This window comes from Arabidopsis lyrata (assembly GCF_000004255.2).
Source record: "Arabidopsis lyrata subsp. lyrata unplaced genomic scaffold ARALYscaffold_1, whole genome shotgun sequence".
NCBI lineage: Eukaryota > Viridiplantae > Streptophyta > Magnoliopsida > Brassicales > Brassicaceae > Arabidopsis > Arabidopsis lyrata.
The window spans coordinates 28031007-28050699 of NW_003302555.1; the positions used below are offsets into that span (position 1 = coordinate 28031007).

At 37.2% G+C, this 19693-nt stretch overlaps 6 protein-coding genes across 10 annotated transcripts; 3 read left to right on the plus strand and 3 right to left on the minus strand.

The window, feature by feature from the left end:
• Positions 1-1176: 1176 nt before the first annotated feature.
• On the plus strand, positions 1177-3079 carry LOC9330451 (signal peptidase complex catalytic subunit SEC11C). Its single transcript, XM_021015118.1, has 8 exons — positions 1177-1435; positions 1870-1982; positions 2075-2146; positions 2244-2279; positions 2356-2401; positions 2502-2589; positions 2692-2749; positions 2846-3079. Exons 1-8 carry the CDS (start codon positions 1357-1359, stop codon positions 2894-2896), a joined length of 543 nt encoding a protein of 180 aa, XP_020870777.1. The 5' UTR covers positions 1177-1356; the 3' UTR covers positions 2897-3079.
• A 3748-nt stretch (positions 3080-6827) lies between these two features.
• Positions 6828-9518, plus strand: LOC9330452 (pentatricopeptide repeat-containing protein At1g52620). Its single transcript, XM_002891659.2, has one exon. It carries the CDS (start codon positions 6917-6919, stop codon positions 9386-9388), a length of 2472 nt encoding a protein of 823 aa, XP_002891705.1. The 5' UTR covers positions 6828-6916; the 3' UTR covers positions 9389-9518.
• LOC9327768 (uncharacterized protein At1g04910) lies at positions 9495-11890 on the minus strand. Of its 5 annotated transcripts, none has more exons than XM_002894345.2 (6): positions 11645-11890; positions 11357-11433; positions 10924-10994; positions 10714-10802; positions 10386-10607; positions 9495-10299 (listed from the first exon to the last, which is right to left on the minus strand). In XM_002894345.2, exons 1-6 carry the CDS (start codon positions 11767-11769, stop codon positions 9567-9569), a joined length of 1317 nt encoding a protein of 438 aa, XP_002894391.1. In that variant the 5' UTR covers positions 11770-11890; the 3' UTR covers positions 9495-9566. The 5 variants fall into 5 exon arrangements, with proteins under 5 accessions (XP_002894391.1, XP_020868075.1, XP_020868077.1 ...); XM_021012416.1 differs by having other exon boundaries at positions 10924-11028; XM_021012418.1 differs by lacking the exon at positions 11645-11890 and adding an exon at positions 11176-11281 and having other exon boundaries at positions 10924-11028; positions 11357-11638.
• Positions 11802-13721, minus strand: LOC9330453 (pentatricopeptide repeat-containing protein At1g52640, mitochondrial). Its single transcript, XM_002894346.2, has one exon. It carries the CDS (start codon positions 13572-13574, stop codon positions 11997-11999), a length of 1578 nt encoding a protein of 525 aa, XP_002894392.1. The 5' UTR covers positions 13575-13721; the 3' UTR covers positions 11802-11996.
• A 1575-nt stretch (positions 13722-15296) lies between these two features.
• LOC9330454 (probable disease resistance protein At1g52660) lies at positions 15297-17017 on the plus strand. The gene is made up of 3 exons (XM_002891660.2): positions 15297-16218; positions 16303-16641; positions 16741-17017. Exons 1-3 carry the CDS (start codon positions 15444-15446, stop codon positions 16764-16766), a joined length of 1140 nt encoding a protein of 379 aa, XP_002891706.1. The 5' UTR covers positions 15297-15443; the 3' UTR covers positions 16767-17017.
• LOC9327769 (biotin carboxyl carrier protein of acetyl-CoA carboxylase) lies at positions 16909-19395 on the minus strand. Its single transcript, XM_002894347.2, has 9 exons — positions 19195-19395; positions 18556-18750; positions 18339-18415; positions 18080-18139; positions 17707-17943; positions 17538-17600; positions 17365-17433; positions 17238-17283; positions 16909-17136 (listed from the first exon to the last, which is right to left on the minus strand). The coding sequence occupies exons 1-9, from the start codon at positions 19202-19204 to the stop codon at positions 17066-17068; spliced, it is 828 nt and encodes a 275-aa protein (XP_002894393.1). The 5' UTR covers positions 19205-19395; the 3' UTR covers positions 16909-17065.
• Positions 19396-19693: the final 298 nt, after the last annotated feature.

Below are 19693 nucleotides of genomic sequence, written 5' to 3' on the forward strand. Positions count from 1 at the left end.
CATTTGGAGTGTTGCAGGCTCGATTTAAAATTATTCGTGAACCAGCTCGTATGTGGGACATAACCGATTTGGCTATCATCATGAGGTCATGTATCATATTGCATAATATGATTGTTGAGGATGAACGAGAGACATATGCTCAACATTGGAATGATTATGATCAATATGAGGCAAGTGGGTCTAGTACACAACAACCATTTTCGACCGAAGTGCTACCCGTATTTGCAAATCATGTGCGTGCTAGATCCGATTTGCGTGATTCAAATGTACATCACGAACTTCAAGCAGATCTAGTCAAACACATATGGGCACAGAGGGGAATGTTCGGTGGTGAATGAGATTTATAAGTTTGTGAGTTGAGATTATTGTACTAATTAAGTTATGAGTATTTCCTTACTTGTATTGTGTGCTTATTGTATTGCATTTTAAGTTTCTCATCAATGTATGTGTTTTATTAACGACTATTTGTATTTCTCGTTTTTATTATTTATAAAATAAAATAAATTACGTTTAGATAAAAATTATTTGGTTCAATTATTTCGACTTGTTGAATTGTACAAGAGAGGATAAAATTATGACACGTGACATTCATTAATTGGGTGAAAAAATTGCGTTTAGATAAAAATATAGATAAGAATACATGTTGTCGTTTTGAATTTTTCGTAATTTTATTTGTTTTAATAATGACTCTCTCTCTATTTTCGTTTTTCTTATTTACATTTTTAGTTAAAAACATAAAATTTAAATAAACTAAAAATAAAAAAATATTTAACTCTTAATTACGCTAATTAAAATTTAAGCGATAATCGTCATTAATACCCAATCGGAAAAACTAAAACATAAAAGAAAATAAAAATAATGAAATTAAAAATAATGAAATAAAATAATGAAATTTTATTAAACAAACCATTGTAGGGTGTAAAATTTTAGTGAATGTTGAATAATTAGGTGGAAGAGAGAGAAGATGATGTGGAAGAGAGAGAAGATGATGTGGAAGAGAGAGATATGATGTAGAGGGTGTTGAATGTTGAAACCAATGTACATAGTCTTAGGGGTAAAACATTTGCCACGTCATTAAAATGCAGCCAACCACGTCAGCAAAATGCAGCCAACCAAAGATTTAAACCACGTCATTAAAATGTAGCCACATAAGGATTTTAAACCGGTTCTAATTTGTAAACCGGTTTCCTAATTTGGTACCGATCTTGAGAGAAAACGCTCTCTTACGGAGAAATCGTGCCTTAAAGCTGACCCAGAGAGAAACTCTTCTTCACTGCAACGCTTTTGAAACAAAGTTCGTCACTTCGATCTGAATTATAATACTTCGGCGAGAATCTGAATAATCTAAGGTTCAAGATGGGTTGGATCGGAGAAACTGTAGATTCTATCAAATCTATTCAGATCCGTCAACTTTTCACTCAAGCGATCAGTCTTGGTTCGTTCTCCGTTATTCTTCTATGTTTTGTCTCATTGAACTCTGTCTGATTTGGGTTTATGTGACAGTAAATCGATTAATTGGCATTTAGGGTTCGTTAATGTATGAACATTTCTGAATAAAGTTGAAATCTTTATAGAAATTGATGAAGTTGATGGTGTTTCATTAGATCGTTTACTTTTGAAATTGAGGTCTAATTCTTAATAGATTACTTGTCTTACATGCGTATTTTGAGGTATAAACTCTTTTGAGGGGAAATGTGGTAGAAGTTGTTGTTAAAGTTTGTGACTTTTTTTTGGTTCTGAGCTAACAAGATTAGACACCTGATGGTTTATTGGTCATTGTATTATTTGTTTTCAATTTCAATATGAGTTATATGACAAGATTCTGGCAGAAGTAAATGATAAATTGTTCTATGTGTTGTATTCTGGTAGGGATGATTGTTACGTCTGCTTTGATCATATGGAAAGCTTTGATGTGTGTCACTGGAAGTGAATCTCCGGTGGTGGTTGTTCTCTCTGGAAGCATGGAACCCGGTTTTAAGAGGGTAATTAGACTTAGTTTTTCGAGATACATAAGTTTTACAGCGGCTTTGCTCGAAATGTCAAACATAAGTGTATTGAACGTGATATCTTATAGGGGGATATATTGTTCTTGCACATGAGTAAGGACCCTATTCGAGCAGGCGAAATTGTTGTTTTTAATGTTGATGTAAGTTCCCTTGTTGTTTTTGTTCTCTTTCGCTCTCCCTTTGATTTGTGGATCCTTCTCCTGATCGGATTTTGTTTTGCTTCATCCTTCTCCTCAGGGTCGTGATATTCCCATCGTCCATCGTGTCATTAAGGTAACTTTATCACCCCTCGCTACTTATATTGTTAATGATTGGTGTAGAAACCTAGCTGATGTTTATCACATTGTAGGTTCACGAAAGGGAAAATACAGGAGAAGTTGATGTTTTAACAAAAGGTACTGGTTTTATTGATATAAAATTTAACCCTTAGAATGTGAGTTGTTTTCATAGTGTTACTCTTCGACACACATTCGCATTTTCAATTTATGTTTCCAGGTGACAATAACTATGGAGATGACAGACTTCTGTATGCTGAAGGACAGCTTTGGCTTCATCGACATCATATAATGGGTCGTGCTGTCGGGTAATTAGTATACTTGAATCACAAAACTCTCAATGCCTGTGTAACGCTTAAATCAAAGCTATTCCGTGACTCATAATTGTTTTACCTTTTTGTCTGTTTCAGGTTCTTGCCTTATGTTGGATGGGTGACTATTATCATGACAGAAAAGCCTATCATCAAGGTACATTCTCACTCTTTGATCCAATCAAAAATGAAAAAATTTCGCTTTATGTTTCCGGTTTTGTGACCGCTACATTTGTATCTTCTCTTCTTGCAGTATATTCTCATAGGTGCATTGGGTTTACTCGTTATAACCTCCAAGGATTGAGTCTTTTGGAAAGGCTGCAAACCCTTGGTTTACTATTAAAGTCTTGTTATTTCAATGGAAAACAAAAAAGAATTTAAAGACAAGTTTTTGTAGAATCAGAAGCTAATTTTTAGTCGTGGAGAATGAGTTAAACCCAAAATCAAGATTTGTTATCCTATGAACGGTCTTGCTTTGTTAAATTCATATCAAGATTGGAAAACTAAGTAGTGGCAATGGCATATGTATGTATGGACAAGGAATCATTTACACTCAGAAAACACATCAAATACCATCTCGCTTTGACATAGAAAATGAATCTTAAGAACCAGATAACACTGCGAAGCTGTAAATGAACAGAGGTGTAACTAAACAAGGAAAGTCGTGACCGAATCGCAGCAACTAAATGGTTAAGAGGCAAATTATGGGCTTTGATGGGCCATCACCTTTGTTAGTTCAATTTGGGTCTCAATACTGGGTTTCGAATTAGCTCCTTTCGTTTAATTTGGCTGAAAAGCCAACCACTATAGTTAGCTTACAATAACAAATAACAATAAGCATTTTTGCCACATTTAATTTAATGCAAAAGAAAATTTCGTACATACTCCTATCCTTTTTTTTTTATTGGTAGAAAGTACATACTGTATCTAAAACTGAAACTTTGAGACTTTATTAAAAGTTGAAACGATATTAGAAAAAAAAACAAAAAACAAAACTGGACCTGATCTATTTTAATTATCTTTTTCGATAGATTTTTCAACCGTGTTTTATACGGTAATTTCTGTCTCGACAGTCAATTTTTTTTTTTGTTTCAGCGGCTGCGCGAGCTTTGGCAGCGACAATCTTCTGGTTCCACCTCTGGAAATAATTCTTAATTGTCCATGCTACAATAACCATGTTCTGCTGATATTTTAGAAGAGCGTTGGCTTCCTCCAAAGTTCTTCCCCTCAGCCTTGCGTAGTTGACATTCATTTTCCAGCTAGCAAACTTCCATATAAGTTTAGCCCATCCGAAAACACATGGACACCTGATATAAGAAGCAAATTTGCGGATTTGAATGATTTTGATGTAACTAAACTCAAAGAAACATGCTCTGGCAAAAACAAAAACCTGCCAATATCATTGTAGTTCTTGCAATGAATATTGTAAACACAGTTATGGTAACTAGACGGAGAACAACCAGAGAAGATAGCCCAAATCAAATGGAGATTTCATCTAAGAATTTCTTCAAGGGAAACCAACGGTCGTGGAGAGAGAGTTGGTAAGCCTTGACCATCAGCTATGATGCACGGGTACCGACGGCCGAAAACATTTTGGGGACGAAGACTGCACGAGGATGCTCAGAAATGTCTCAAGTTAGGTCGGGACGACAAATAGTTAATGGGAACGTATCCGAGACATTTCGATGTCAAAATAGATGTTTCCAATCATTTTTTATTTAGATTTAAGTCGAAAATTGGTTGTTATTGGATAGGATTATCATGATTTATTATAAAACGATAAATAAACAAGAAACAATGATTAAGTTGTGAATAAACTATGAAGTCTGTAGATTAGGTTTTTAATGAGCATGTGGTCTTAAGAAGAAGAAGAAGCAGGCACACGAGTTTTTTTTACTTTTTTACCATTCATTAATATTTGTGTATTACGGAAAATGGCTAAAAAACAGGTCAAAAGTTATTTGAACTGGCATCTCTTATTAGTCTATTTACATGTATCCTTGATAAATTATGTTAACCCATAATTCCCTAGGTTATCATGTGTATTACATGTATTAATGTAGTAGCCATTGTTGGATAAAGTTTGGAAGATTTTCTTATCATAATGGGATTAGGAGAAGCTTGGTTGAACCATAAATACTTGTCTAATGCTGACTTTCCATTAGCACCAGCCGTCTGAGAAATGAAAGCATAAAACCCCTGCATAGACAGACAATACACAGATCAATACAATCACACAGAGTTTACAGAATCGCAGTATCATTTCCCTAAACACCATCATATCTAGCTTTCTATTTCCAGTAGATGTACTTCCAGTAGTCTGTGAACAGCCTCTCATGTGACGCAAGAGAGTATTTGTACCACTTCTACGCAGGTCTAAGCTATAGGTGTGGTTGCAGTAGTTGCATCTCACATCACTTATAATCACACCATTTTTCTTACTAGATCCAATGATTCTAAAGGTTTTCCAGCACTGTGAACGCTTACGCCTACGTTTACCTTTCACCAAGTTCTCAGCTGTACTAGCAAGTGAATCTACTTCCTCTTGTTCTTCATTTTGATTCTCTTCATCCATATCCATCTCATCCCCAGTCATATAGTCATCGTCTAGGTTTAGAGTTTCTTCATTACCCATCTGAAAAGATCAAAAGCCATCAGACATCAGTCACAGAACAAGAATAGCTTTCAGTTTTATATGTAGTCTCTGGTCTATACAAGTATACATCACAGAAACTTTCACAGTCTATACAAGTATACATCACAGAAACTATCACAGTCTATTCATCACATAAACTATCAAGACCCACAAGTTCAAATCCAATTCACAGAACCCTAATGGTTCATACAAGAAATCACAGTCATTCTATTTCACAGTCTCAAAGAAAAGACTATCACACTCAAAAGCATACAAACCCAAAAACATAGACTATCACACTCAAATCTGACATGAATCGAAAGAAGTGGCTGAGATTGATGCGATGAAGCCATGGAGACAAGCGTCAAGCTTTGTTGCGAAGAAATCGCCGGAGAAATCGCCGGAGAAGCTCTGATTTTCGATTTTAGAAAGTTTTGACGATTTTTCATTTTTTCCCCAAATCATTTGACCTAACATTTTTTGTCTATTGGGCCGCCCAATTCCATTAGAGTCCAGTCCAATAAAGCCCATATCCATTATAGTCCAGTCCATTACTGGCCATGTCAAAACGGGCTTGTCCATGACCGGTCCATTAGGTGTTGGACACGGACAGCCCATGGGCGGCCCGCCCATTTTGACAGCTCTACTTGGTTCTAGTATAAATAAGAGCCTTATGAAGAACAAGAAGAGTAGCTCAGCGGGGAGCTCGTGCAGCTCAGCGGGGAGCTCGTGGAGCTTAGAGAGAAGCTCGTGAAGGAGAAGAGAGAGAGCTTGAGAGAAAGCTCAAGAGCTCGGGGAGCTCAGTGTAGCTCGGGGAGCACGAACACCTCGGGGGAGCTCTGTTACCAATGGAGCTCTAATCGAAGATGAGAGTCGAGACTCGTGGAGGAGTCGAGACAGATCTCATGAGAGTCTAGAGAAAGAGATTCATATAGACTTAGGGGTAGATAAGTTCTATATAAGAGAAGTTATGGATAGTTGTTCCATAAGACCTAAGAGGCTATGGAGTGTTGTTCCATAAGACCTAAGAGAGGACATTAGATAGAGATTTAGTTTTGTGAAGTTTTTAAATCAATAAAGAAAGGTTGTTCTTTAATCTCTTGTTCTCGTATTATGAATCATTCAGTGACTAAGTCAGGATAAGGTGATCCTGATTTGAGCCGTATCGATAAATTTTTAATTTTACCGTTTTCCGTCTCAAATAAAAACACAAAACGACATCGTTTTACTGTTTAACCGAAACAGTCAACAATGATTTAACTTCGTTAAATTGGTCTGTTATTTGGATTCACGACATATTTTATTTGAAAAAGTCAACCAAAATCGATAATTTAATTAAAAAATCAATTGAAATTGGTAATTAATTCACCGTAAAAAGAATTACACACCGTATAAAATAAAATTCAGATATTTTGCGTAATCAATTGATAATTCCATTTGATTCGATTTGGTTTGGTGCTATCTAGTTAGCTTTTGGTTAAAATTCGATTCGGTTTAATTCAAAAGATAACATAAGAATGTGGACATTAATTTGAGAGTGGTTCATAAACAGAGTTGGTTCGGTTTGATTTGGTTTTTTCCGGTTACTTCTCTTCTTCCCCACCCCTAATCTCTCTTCTTCCCCACCCCTAATCTCTCTACTTCTGAATCAAACGCCGTTGACGACTAAACCATTCACCGTCGTCTGTAATGTCTAAAACCCTTCTCTCTCGCATCAAACCTCTCACCAATCCTCCTCCATCTAATTCCTTCCGATCTCATTTTCCGATCACTCCCCGTATCAAGAAACTAGTCAGCGACACTGTTTCCATCCTCAAAACCCAACAAAACTGGTCTCAAATTCTCGACGATTGCTTCGCTGATGAAGAAGTACGCTTCGTCGACATTTCCCCTTTCGTATTCGATCGAATCCAGGACGTCGAAATTGGCGTTAAACTGTTTGATTGGCTTTCGAGTGAGAAGAAAGATGAGTTCTTTTCAAATGGGTTTGCTTGTTCTTCGTTTCTGAAGCTTTTAGCGAGGCATAGGATCTTCAATGAGATTGAAGATGTGTTGGGTAATCTCAGAAACGAAAATGTGAAGCTTACTCATGAAGCGTTGAGTCATGTTCTTCACGCTTATGCTGAATCAGGGTTTTTAAGTAAAGCAGTGGAGATTTATGATTATGTTGTTGAGTTATATGATTCTGTGCCTGATGTTATTGCTTGCAACGCGTTGTTGAGTTTAGTAGTGAAAAGTAGGAGACTTGAAGATGCACGGAAGGTGTATGACGAAATGTGTGAGAGAGGTGGCTGTGTTGATAATTACAGTACTTGTATAATGGTCAAGGGTATGTGTAGTGAAGGTAAGGTAGAAGAAGGTAGAAAGCTGATTGAAGATCGATGGGGTAAAGGTTGTGTTCCGAATATTGTGTTTTACAACACAATCATTGGTGGATACTGCAAGCTGGGCGATATCGAAAATGCGAAACTAGTTTTCAAGGAGTTGAAGTTGAAGGGATTTATGCCGACTTTGGAAACTTTTGGTACAATGATTAACGGGTTCTGCAAGAAAGGGGATTTCGTGGCGAGTGATCGACTTTTGGAGGAAGTGAAAGAAAGGGGTTTAAGAGTTTGTGTTTGGTTCCTTAATAACATCATTGATGCTAAGTATAGGCACGGTTTTAAGGTTGATCCAGCTGAGAGTATACGATGGATAGTAGCTAATGATTGCAAGCCTGATATAGCAACATATAACATTTTGATTAATCGTTTGTGTAAAGAAGGGAAAAAGGAGGTTGCTGCTGGGCTTTTGGATGAAGCATCGAAGAAAGGGTTGATTCTGACCAATTTAAGCTATGCCCCTCTAATACAAGCCTATTGCAAAAGTAAAGAGTATGATATTGCTTCTAAGTTGCTTCTACAGTTGGCTGAAAGAGGATGCAAACCAGATATAGTTACATATGGAATTCTTATCCATGGTCTTGTTGTTTCAGGCCATATGGATGATGCAGTTAATATGAAAGTTAAATTGATAGATAGAGGAGTTTCACCGGATGCCGCCATCTACAATATGTTGATGAGTGGATTGTGCAAGACCGGTAGGTTTTTACCTGCCAAACTCCTCTTCTCGGAGATGCTAGACCGGAGTATCTTACCAGATGCTTATGTGTATGCCACGCTCATTGATGGATTCATCAGAAGTGGTGATTTTGATGAGGCACGGAAAGTTTTCACTCTCTCAGTTGAAAAGGGTGTCAAGGTTGATGTCGTGCACCACAATGCTATGATAAAGGGGTTTTGCAGATCTGGAATGTTGGATGAGGCATTGGCGTGCATGAACAGGATGAATGAAGAACACCTTGTACCCGACAAGTTTACTTATTCCACAATCATCGACGGATATGTAAAACAACAGGATATGGCTACTGCCATTAAGATTTTTCGAGACATGGAGAAGAATAAATGTAAGCCAAACGTCGTAACATACACTTCACTTATCAATGGTTTTTGTTGCCAAGGGGACTTCAGTTTGGCTGAAGAGACTTTCAAAGAGATGCAATCGCGTGACCTTGTGCCTAACGTTGTCACCTACACAACACTTATACGGAGTTTTGCTAAAGAGAGTAGTACCCTTGAAAAAGCAGTTTACTATTGGGAGCTAATGATGACAAACAAATGTGTTCCTAATGAAGTTACCTTCAATTGTTTACTTCAGGGATTTGTGAAAAAAACATCTGGAAGATTTCTTGGTGAACCGGATGGTTTTAATCATGGACAAAGTTTTCTGTTTTTTGAGTTTTTCCATAGAATGAAATCAGATGGGTGGTCGGACCACGGTGCTGCTTACAATTCTGTCCTTGTTTGTCTCTGTGTACATGGAATGGTGAAGACCGCATGCATGTTGCAGGATAGGATGGTGAAGAAAGGCTTCTCTCCTGATCCTGTTTCATTTGCTGCTATTTTACATGGTTTTTGTGTGGTTGGGAACTCAAAGCAATGGAGAAACATGGACTTTCGTAATCTAGATGAAAAGGGTCTTGAGGTAGCTGTTAGATATTCGCGGGTTTTAGAGCAACACTTACCTAAAGCAGTGATATGCGAGGCTTCAACTATTTTGCATGCAATGGTTGAAAAAGCTGACACCAAAGAACCGGAGATCTGTAGAATTTCTGTAAGGTAAAAGACAGATTATTTGCTGCTGAATGAAGACAAGAAACTGATTTCAGAATGTATACTAGTTTCTTGTATTTGCAGACAGGAGGGTCTCATCGACTCTCAAAGGGCCATAGTACATGAACAAATTGTTGTCATTATAAATGTTGTGTCAGCTCAAGAATGTGGTAAGAAAAGAAACAGTATTACAGCTCAAATTCACAGAAGCAATCGGGTAAAGCGAAACCTCTGCCAATGGCAAAATCGCTTTTATGAACTTCCCAGAGAGCTTTCTTCAACTCTGCACCTTCAAGACCCTGAGAAGTGAGCTCCGCAAATGCTTTTCTGCTCAGGAACAGAGTATTATGCATCTGTTTATATGTTCGCATAGCTGCAACTATTTTATCCATGTTTCCAAAGTATGTAGCCACATATGCGTCACTGTTGATGGACACGTGATAATCCAATGCAGCTTTTGTGTTTCCATGCATTCTGGTGAAATCCTCTTGGTTAAGTAGAACAGACTTTGTGAACACATTTGTATAAATGGATGTGAATCCTTCCATCTCCATTAGACCGTCTCCAGCTGCTAAGTAAATGTTTGTGCTTGTTGGGATGTTAAGTGACTGAAGCATCAACACTGTTTCATTAGGAGTCAGAGGGCATTTGCCTCGCTTTCTCCATGTCTGAGCTAGTTCTCCAGTCCATGGCTTCCTATCAACACGAGCAGCTTCAATGGCAGCGATAGATGAAGGAGAGAGGTTTGGGTATTCACATTGGCTGTACGCTACCATGTCCGGTTCAAATCTGAGGTGAAGCGACAAGAAGGGTTTGGGAATAGCATCAAAAAGCTCGATGGCCTTCTTCTCCAAGGAACTAGTAAGGCGTATAGCCGAATAACAGGCTTGACATAGAGTGGCTCTTGCAAATTCGGGATACCTGTTGTATCAAAGTAGAAGAGTAAGATACTTGAAATATTTATAAGCAATTACAGACAAAGACAATATAGACTATTAGAAAGGCACCTGTCCCTGCGTTGGCTCATTGCTGGTGTAAAAGAAATGTAATGATGTTCCAACAACGATGGAAGAACACTTTCAATGTAATCAAATTGACCCTTCCTTTTGCTGCAGTCTACTTTGAATGGTTCTTTTGATGCAATATCTTTTGGCAATTCTTTAACAACTTCGATATAACCACTCATCTTTTGAATAAAGTAGTCTACATCAAAAACATCTGCAAATCCACTGCATCAACAAATATGACTGATTATTTCTCTTCCTTGATTAATTTAACGAAGCGCACACTTGGAATTGCTATCTAAGCTTTGATTTCAAGAGAAAGTGGGAGTACCTTGACTCGTTCCAATACGCAGCTACCTCAAACTTTGGCAGAACAAGTGTGGCATTCAACAAACGGGCAATCCCAACTCCATCACACAACTGCAAGCAGCATCACATCATCATATGATTTACTTCCTAAAGCAGAAATAATGCAAGTTGAAATCTTCATGGTTTAAAGTCAACTCATAAGATGGCCGATCTTTTGCTTTATCAAACTTACATCGCGTCTCATCTGATTCAGGCCGCCATAGCAATCAACGCGGATATATCCATTAGTTTTAGCGGGTAGAGCTGCAGGATTTGAACAAAAAACCAAAGCAGTTGTCTGCAATGAAAGACCGATCACAAAAGTTCAGAGAAGTAAAACTCACTACAAGCAGTCTACATTCTACCCAACTACAAAGTCTTCTCTTTTCAGACCAACACCAAGATATTGTTACTGGAATTGATTAAATCCGATTCAGTAGCTAACCTCAACCAAGATATTGTTACTGGAATTGATTAAACTGTCTATTTACATAACTTTTGCTCCATCCCAAGTAATATAATTGCACATCAGCTCAAATCCATCACAGAATCTTTAAACAGAGCAGAACCAAAGTGAAATCTTGAAGTAATAAAACTTAGGAGAATGATAAGAGAAGAGTACATACGAGTGAGATGTCCTTGTAACCACCATTTGCAAGGTCTCCATTCCACTATCCTCTTCACACTCCATATATCAGAACCCCTGAAGTTCTCAAACCAATTTCACTTGAAGAAGTTTCAATATAATCAAACAGATTCTTCCATCCTTTATAGCCAAGAAGACAACATTTTGAAGTAGAAATTATGCTAATTGAGTTTTCACACACTGATTAAACATCTGAATACTTCCCAATACCCAAACCGTTTGATGAGATTCTTCTTCGTGAACTAAAATTTCAAAGAAGAACACTTACACTGATGAACCGGAAGGAAACGGAATCTGCAGAATATGTGGCGACGGAGATAGAAGAATAACGACAAGAAGAAGAGAGAAAGTTAACACGAAGACGAACAATGGCTTCACCGGAGATCCAATCATTTGATTTACGTTATTCAATTGCAACTTCAAGATCGGAACTTTGGTAAGTGTCTCAGATCTATAAAAGCTCCACACACAACACTATCGTCGTCGGTGGCATAAGAACTCTGTTTCTTCACCGGAAAAATAAAATAAAAATAAAAATATTTCAAAGTCTCTGGTTCATATAGAGGCTTTAATCATATATAAAGATTTAACTAACTAATTTCAAAAGATTATTCATAATGTTAAAATGTATCTCTTTGAAGCTCAAAATCATCATCATCATCATCATCTTCACTTCCTTCACTTCGACGTCCCAATCTCCTTCTCTTTCCTCTCATCTCAACCGCCATATCTCGAACCGAACAAGAACTGCTTCTCTCCATCTTCCCTGCCAAAACATCCACAACATCCATTTGTCCCCAACCGACTAACCGATTCCTCAACATCTCAACCGTTGTCGAATACGGCGGAATCCCTTCATCAATCATCATCTCAAAGTACCTACAAGCTTCCTCTAACTTCCCTTTCTTCCTCACTAACCCATGAATCATCACAGTGTATGTCGCAACTGTTGGATAAAACTTTCTCTCACTCATTCCTTCCCATATCTCTGTCACGCGGTCAAATCTCCCTATTCGTATCAACAACTTGAGAACCATGTTGTAAGTGTGTCTATCCGGTAAACACTTGGTTCTATCCATTCTAGATAACAGCTTTGTTGCTCGGTTCACTTCGCAGTGATCGCAGTGGTAAGCCATTATCGAATTGTAAGTCCAAGTATCCGGATTAGCTCCTTTTTGAATCATCTCGTCTAACAGTAAGTAAGCATCATCAACTTTCTCGTTCTTGCAGAGTGTTTTGATGATATGGTTAAATGTGTACACATTGGGTACAAGATCGTACCTTTTCATCCGATCAAGTACCTGATAAGCCGAGTGAACATCGCTTGCATCGCAGTACGAGTGTATGAATATCGCAAAACTATACGCGTCCGGTTTAAGTCCAAGATTACCCATTTCTTGAAACATCTTATAAGCTCCATCAACATCACCAGATTTACACAAAGCGTCCAAAAGAGCATTGTAAGCAAGCAAATCCACAACACAATTATTCTCAAGCATTTCATCAAACACCTTACGTGCACCCGACGCGTCTCGGATTCTCGCCCACCCTCTAACCAAAATGCTATACGTCTTCGCACTCGGTACAATCCCGAACCCTTTCGCTTTATCGAAAAACTCCTGAGCATGATTCACATGTTTCCTATCGCAAAGCGAATGCAAAAGCTGATCAAGATCATCAACACAAGGCTTAATCCCAAACTCAACCATCCGATTAAAAGCTCTACTAGCTTCACTAGGTAAATTAGCTCTACTATAAGCTCTAAACACAATCCAAAACACTTTAGAAGTAATCTCAAAGTAATTATACTCTCTAGCTTCGATTAAAAAGTCCCAAAGCAAAGCGAATTGCTTACTACAACCCAAAATCTCAACCAAAATGTGATAACTTTCCAAGCTATGTTCAAAATCTGGGATTCTTTTTGCCCATAGAAAGAATCTATGAGCAGGAAAGCCGAGATTTTTGCAGCGTTTCAATACTTGTTCGACTAGATTCGACGAAACTCGGGGAGAGTAAGCGGCGAGAGTGTGTTCGAGGTCGTCTTTAGGGTTCCGGTGATCGCTGAGAACGCGGGAGATCTCGTTTACTAGTTCGGGTGATGGTGGATCGTGTAGGAGAGTAGAGAAGATACGAAATGACTGAGATTTAGGGGTTTGGTGAAGAGCGCGAACAAGAGAAGAGAATGTTCGAATCGCCATTTATGTGTGGAAAACTGAAAAACAGAGCAATCTGAATTTTTAAACTTGTGTTGATTGATATACACAAAGCCCATTGGATTTGTATATTTATAAGTGAGCATACTAATTTAAGAGGCCCAGTTTCATTGTTGCAAGATTAGATCATTACTTTATTACTCCCTCCGTTTCGTTTTAGTTGTCGTTTAAGGATTTAAATTTTGTTTCGTAATAGTTATCGTTTTAGGTTTTCAATGCAAATGTTTGGTAAAAATTTCAATATTATCCCTATTGTTTTAATGTTTTAGCCAATGAAAAAATTTATAAGATATACTCCCTTCGTTCCTAAAAGATTGATTTTCTAGCTTTTGTTATTTGTTCCACAAAGATTGATTTTCTAGTTTTTTTCTTTTTTTATTGATTTATAAAAATAAATCGTAAACTTCAAGGTGTAATGATTGAAAATAATTAACTTTCTTAAATTACTATTGGTTGATAGTTATTTTAAAATATGTAATATTAAAATTAATTTCAAATGATTAAACAATGATTGAATTCTTAATATGTGTGAAAACTTTAAAACATCAAACTATTAGGAACAGAGAGAGTATTAATAAAGGGTAAAACATAAAATTTAATGTTTTTCTTAATTTGTTTGAGAAAATCTTAAACGACAACTAAAACGAAACAGAGGGAGTATTATTTATGGGATAAATTGGGGGAAAAAAAAAGACAATCAGACAGCATATAGCAGCAGTTTCACCCAAAAAAACACTGATGAAGTTTGAAGTGTTGTTTCGAATATGCTTTGTAGATATTCACACATCTTTATATCAAGGTTTCCAAAACAAAATTTGGAAGCATCTCTCTAATAATTTTCTTAATTTTAGATTTTATTTCTTTATCTAAAAGTGCATAATATTGTTGTTAAACGAAATGATAACACGAATTTGCATCTGCATTTTGATTTTTGTTTTCGTTCTTCTGTTAATTTTTTTCCCCCAAATTCATATATCCATCGTCCCCGACAGAGATATCTCACACGAGTTTAGACTAACTAACAAATTTGAAAAAGACAGACTTAAGTTACATATGACAAATTTTAAGTATTTGTAAGTATGATTAAAAAAGATTTCAGAGTTAACTTAACATGATAACCACTAACGGCTAAGGGTGACCAATGAACAGGATACATATTTTAATTAAGAATATACAAAAAGTCTTCTTTTCTTTGTTATTTGATGGCTACTTGGCGAAGTAGTGCTGAGTTTCATCAGAACATGTATTAATCACTTCCATAAACGGCAAGAAAACAAAAATAAAATATTCACACACCAAATAACTCTGTTTAAACTAAGTTTTTTATTTAGTTAACTAACCTGGAAGCCCGTTGATCCATTGGTTGACCAAGGGTTAATTAATGTTTTTACACTAAGATGTCTGGGGTTCGAATCCCAAATATTGCGATTTATTAATAAATTTGCAAATTAAAGGAGGCAAGTGTGCAGGAGATCTCCAGCGAAGTACAATTATAGCCGTTCGCCAGGATTCCACGCAGAGAGAGAAGTGTCGTCAGGTCGTGGATCATTGAAAGTGTCCGTCAAGAGCATGGAGAAGGAAGTGTCGTCTGTCGTGGATCTAATAAGGGTCGGAAGGAATTGTCCGTTGTAGAATCGTCTATGTAACAGTTCTCATATTTTGCAATAAATAATAAATCTAGACGTCAAAAAAAAAACTAACCTTAAATTCTCCAACAACCGTTACTAGACATTTGGCAAAAATCACAACGTGCAAGTCAGTCTATGTGAAGTCTAATAAAACACATTCATATATATATATACACTCACACACAGACACATTTCCAATAATCTACTTAGTGGAAAAGTTTGAAAGATGGGGAAAGATTTTAAGAGTTTGGTTACTAGATGCATCTATGTTGGGAAGATGAATGATAATGCAAAGAAGCTGAAAATCGCAACCGAAGAACTCAAAGATCTTGGCAGCAACGTGATGAAAAGAGTCAAGATTTGTGAGGAGCAGCAACAGATGAAGCGGCTAGACAAAGTTCAATCATGGCTAAGACAAGCTGACACTGTTATTAAAGAGGCTGAGGAATATTTCTTGATGTCTTCTTCGTCTTCTTCTTCCGGTTTGATATCTTCGAGCCACAAGATGGAGAAGAAGATTTGCAAGAAGCTGAAAGAGGTTCAAGAGATTAAGAGCAGAGGAATGTTTGAAGTTGTTGCGGAAAGCATTGGAGGCATTGGAGGAGGAGGGGGTGATGGATTGACGGTTAAGGATAGCGATGAGCAGACGATTGGGTTAGAGGCGGTTTCGGGTTTGGTTTGGAGGTGTTTGACCATGGAGAACACTGGGATTATTGGATTATATGGTGTGGAAGGTGTTGGAAAGACGACGGTTTTGACTCAGGTTAATAATAGGTTGCTTCAACAGAAAGCGAATGGGTTTGATTTTGTTTTGTGGGTGTTTGTGTCCAAGAATCTGAATCTTGAAAAGATTCAAGACACAATCAGGGAGAAGATTGGGTTCTTGGATAGGACGTGGACGAGTAAGTCCGAGGAAGAGAAAGCTGCAAAGATCTTTGAGATCTTGAGTAAGAGACGGTTCGCTTTGTTTCTTGATGATGTTTGGGAGAAAGTTGATCTTGGTAAGGGTTTATAAATGGATTACTTATGGTGCAAGCAGTAGTGTTTATTACTTGTCGTATAAGTTATCTGTTTTTCTTGTGCAGTGAAAGCTGGAGTTCCGCCACCGGATGCACAAAACCGGTCGAAGATAGTGTTCACGACATGTTCCGAAGAAGTTTGTAAGGAGATGAGTGCACAAACGAAGATCAAAGTAGAGAAATTGGCGTGGGAACGAGCTTGGGACTTGTTTAAGAAGAATGTTGGAGAAGATACTGTGAAGAGCCACCCGGATATAGCCAAGGTGGCTCAAGAGGTTGCAGCCAGGTGCGACGGTCTTCCTCTAGCTTTGGTCACCATTGGCCGAGCCATGGCTTCCAAGAAAACTCCTCAAGAATGGCGTGACGCATTGTACATCTTGAGTAACTCTCCACCTAATTTCTCAGGTCAAATTTCTCTAACTTATCAAATCTTTTTATCCTGTATAGGTTTTGTATCTTAGTTTTCTAACTGATTATCATTTTTAACTCATTGTTTTGTAACAGTTCTCAAGTTACTGGACAGGAACTAGGTCAAGCCCAGAGGCGGAATTTAAATTGGGAGTATGTTTAATGTATTTGTTTGAAGTTACTTGCTAGGTTGTTTTTGAAGAATTTGTTTGCTTTTTATTTCTTTTATTGTGTATTTTTTTTGTGATTTTCTCAATCATCATATATAAGAATGAAATGTTCTAATATCAATGGTAAACAAAAAAGTTTTAATGGTAAAAAAAAAGGTAATGGTAAGGACAAAGATTTTTGTCTGTGGAGAAAAAAAAACAAAGAAGCAAAATACACAAAGCACAAACACAATTAAAGCCAAAATCAGTTCTTACTGAAGCTTCTTGATGCCTGGAAATGAAGGAAGAACTGTGATGAGAGCATCGTTGTATCCTACAGGCTCTGTCGAATCCCGAAAAGAAGAAGAAAAAAACCGAAAGTTAGTAGAGAGAATTGATGGCAGTATGAGTATCGATTCAACGATATAGCAAATAGGGTCTTACCGCCATCTTCGCGGAGTATTTTGACAATCTCACCGGAAACATCAGACTGGAAGAAAGAAAGAATACAATAAGAAGACTGAGAAAGCGAAAAAAAGCAAAGAAACCGAAAGGGGATTACTATTATTACCTCAACTGGGATTTGGCCACCAAGTTGTTCAATGTAGCATAGAACTTGACCTTCTTTCACTATGTCTTTCTGCAGAATAACCAAAAGCAAAATATATAATCAATCTAAGCGATTCGAGATACTCTGCGAAGATGGAGTATTAAAGACCTTTCAAAACATATGAGAAGACATACCTCTTTACAGATTGTAGGAGTGCGTTTCCCTTTAATGGTCTTGGATCTCCTGAAATAACCGACCTGCAACAACAAAAGTTCAATCGAGAGGCCCCAAGTTTTAGTCATGTCATGTCAGTTTCAGAGAAACTATATATCACAGAGCCTTTAAGTTAATCTGGTCTCTAACCGTTGGAGATTGGAGAATCACTAAACCCTGATCAGCAGCTTTGTTAGCAAGTGTTTGTGGCCTGTCTGCCGAAGAAGTTGATGTTTTTGTGATAGCCAATGACGAAGAAGTGGCTGAGCCATTAGTATGAACCCCCTCAGGAGTTGCGCTTGCAGCAACCACAGGCGGAATTTGCTGAGGCAGTGGACTACTTTGGTCAGCTAATTTCCTTGCTACATACAGGCGGAAACCTCCCAGCTATTAGAAATATGCAAATGAAAGAAAGCAGAATTATCAGACACAATCTTTAGAGCAAACTTAGCAGAGATGAGTAATCGAATGAGCTGAGAAAACAAACATAATTACGAGTTCAGAAATCAGAAGTGTGGCTTACTTTCAGTTCAAATTCTGCAATTGATGTGGAATCAGTGATTTCACTGATAAGTGCTTCCACCTAGAAGATGGAAAATAAAATTAACGGCTCAATTCACATAACTGATCTCCAAGGTGGCAAGAGTTGCAATAAAAACGCATGCTTTCACAAATGCAACTTTCTAGCTTTGTAAATTTCTAATTGACCCCTTCAAGGTTATAACAGTTGTACATTATACTTAATCTTGGATTTGAGAGATTTAACAGAAGGTAGCACTCACCTCAGAGGAGTTGGGAATAAGCTGAGAATTCACAACAGTTGATTTGGTCTCTTCAGAATCTTCTACGTCTGCAATAGCTGTAGAAGTAAACATGCAAACCAAAACAAGTGACTAAAAAATCTAAGCCACAACTCTACGCATTGTCTGAATGGTTTCATGACAAAAAGTAAAACAAAATCAAGTGAATCAGAAAACACAGAACAGATTACTAATATACCTTGTGTTTCTGCAGGTGGGACAGTAGACAATTGGATAGCTTTCACAGATCGCAGAGTCGTCGTCCTCTGACTCAGATTCTTGATGGGGCTTTGGTCAATAAAAAGTGTTTGATTGTTGGGTATCAGAAAGTTTCCACATCTTAATCTACTGAAACTTGTTGCAGAAATTCTAACTCTAGGAGCTCCTAAGCTACCTGAAACAGAATAAAGAAGTTATGAACATTCCTCCATAGATCCTTTTACCTTAAACTAACATGTTTCCAACTAATAACACCAAAAAATAAGTGCCTTTCAGTGACATCTAATTCAATGTATCATTATCTTTGCAAGTTATAGTCTTGAAACGAGAAGAGGAACAATAAGCATTATAAAGGAACAAGCTTTAAATGCATCATCAACAAACTCTAAAGCAAGATCATAGAGTCAGGCTCATTTTTCATTCTTCTCTATACACGAATCACATTGCAAAAGAACTCTCCTTGTTCAAACCCAGATTAAAACAAGTATTCATGAGAAAAAAAACAAAATGATTCAGAATCAATTTTACCAAAAAGAAAAAAAAAATCCAGGCTTGAATGTGAACACGAGAGCAGGAACAATTGCATTTCATGAGAGGCAACAGAGAGAGAGAAACTTACAGGAATTCATGGAGGAAGATTGGAGCAGGAAATGAAAGAATAATGCAGATGCGAAGAAGAAGAAGAAGATGGGAAAAAGCTGAGTAAACGATACGAACGAGGAAGACGATTTCTGATTTGGCGAGTGACGACGACGATGAAATCAAATTTGATGAGAGACCGACCACTTGTTCGATACAATCAGAGTGACGCAAAAGAAAGTGAGTAACTGGATTTGATTTGGGTTTTTGGGCACATTACTTGGTCCATATATAGAGCCCATTATTACTACTACACCTTTCAAAATAATATCGACTCAATTGTTTATTTTTAATTAAGCTCTCTCTATTTCTTTTAATTTCCTTACAATATATATTATTTTTTGTAGAAATTATATTTATATATATAATATTAAATAGTTATGCAATAAAAACTTAGAATATTATATGTTTAACATGATTCCATTTCAGTCGAGTAGCCTAAAAAATGTAAAAATTTGATCGATTACGCTGGGGTAATC

Bases quoted from the DNA above. Each gene is read 5' to 3' on its own strand.
- LOC9330451 (XM_021015118.1), top strand. From the start codon at position 1,357: ATGGGTTGGATCGGAGAAACTGTAGATTCTATCAAATCTATTCAGATC. The intron at 1,983-2,074 runs GTAATTAGACTT...GATATCTTATAG, and splicing joins TGGAACCCGGTTTTAAGAGG to GGGGATATATTGTTCTTGCA. The intron at 2,280-2,355 runs GTAACTTTATCA...ATCACATTGTAG, and splicing joins TCGTCCATCGTGTCATTAAG to GTTCACGAAAGGGAAAATAC.
- LOC9327768 (XM_002894345.2), bottom strand. From the start codon at position 11,769: ATGATTGGATCTCCGGTGAAGCCATTGTTCGTCTTCGTGTTAACTTTC. The intron at 10,803-10,923 runs GTAAGTTTGATA...TGCTGCTTGCAG, and splicing joins TGAATCAGATGAGACGCGAT to TTGTGTGATGGAGTTGGGAT. The intron at 10,300-10,385 runs GTGCCTTTCTAA...TTGATACAACAG, and splicing joins ATGAGCCAACGCAGGGACAG to GTATCCCGAATTTGCAAGAG.
- LOC9330454 (XM_002891660.2), top strand. From the start codon at position 15,444: ATGGGGAAAGATTTTAAGAGTTTGGTTACTAGATGCATCTATGTTGGG. The intron at 16,219-16,302 runs GTAAGGGTTTAT...TTTCTTGTGCAG, and splicing joins TTGGGAGAAAGTTGATCTTG to TGAAAGCTGGAGTTCCGCCA. The intron at 16,642-16,740 runs GTCAAATTTCTC...GTTTTGTAACAG, and splicing joins CTCTCCACCTAATTTCTCAG to TTCTCAAGTTACTGGACAGG.
- LOC9327769 (XM_002894347.2), bottom strand. The intron at 18,416-18,555 runs GTATATTAGTAA...TTACTTCTACAG, and splicing joins CCCACCTGCAGAAACACAAG to CTATTGCAGACGTAGAAGAT. The intron at 18,140-18,338 runs GTGAGTGCTACC...TCCATCTTCTAG, and splicing joins TTATTCCCAACTCCTCTGAG to GTGGAAGCACTTATCAGTGA.
- LOC9330452 (XM_002891659.2), top strand. From the start codon at position 6,917: ATGTCTAAAACCCTTCTCTCTCGCATCAAACCTCTCACCAATCCTCCT.
- LOC9330453 (XM_002894346.2), bottom strand. From the start codon at position 13,574: ATGGCGATTCGAACATTCTCTTCTCTTGTTCGCGCTCTTCACCAAACC.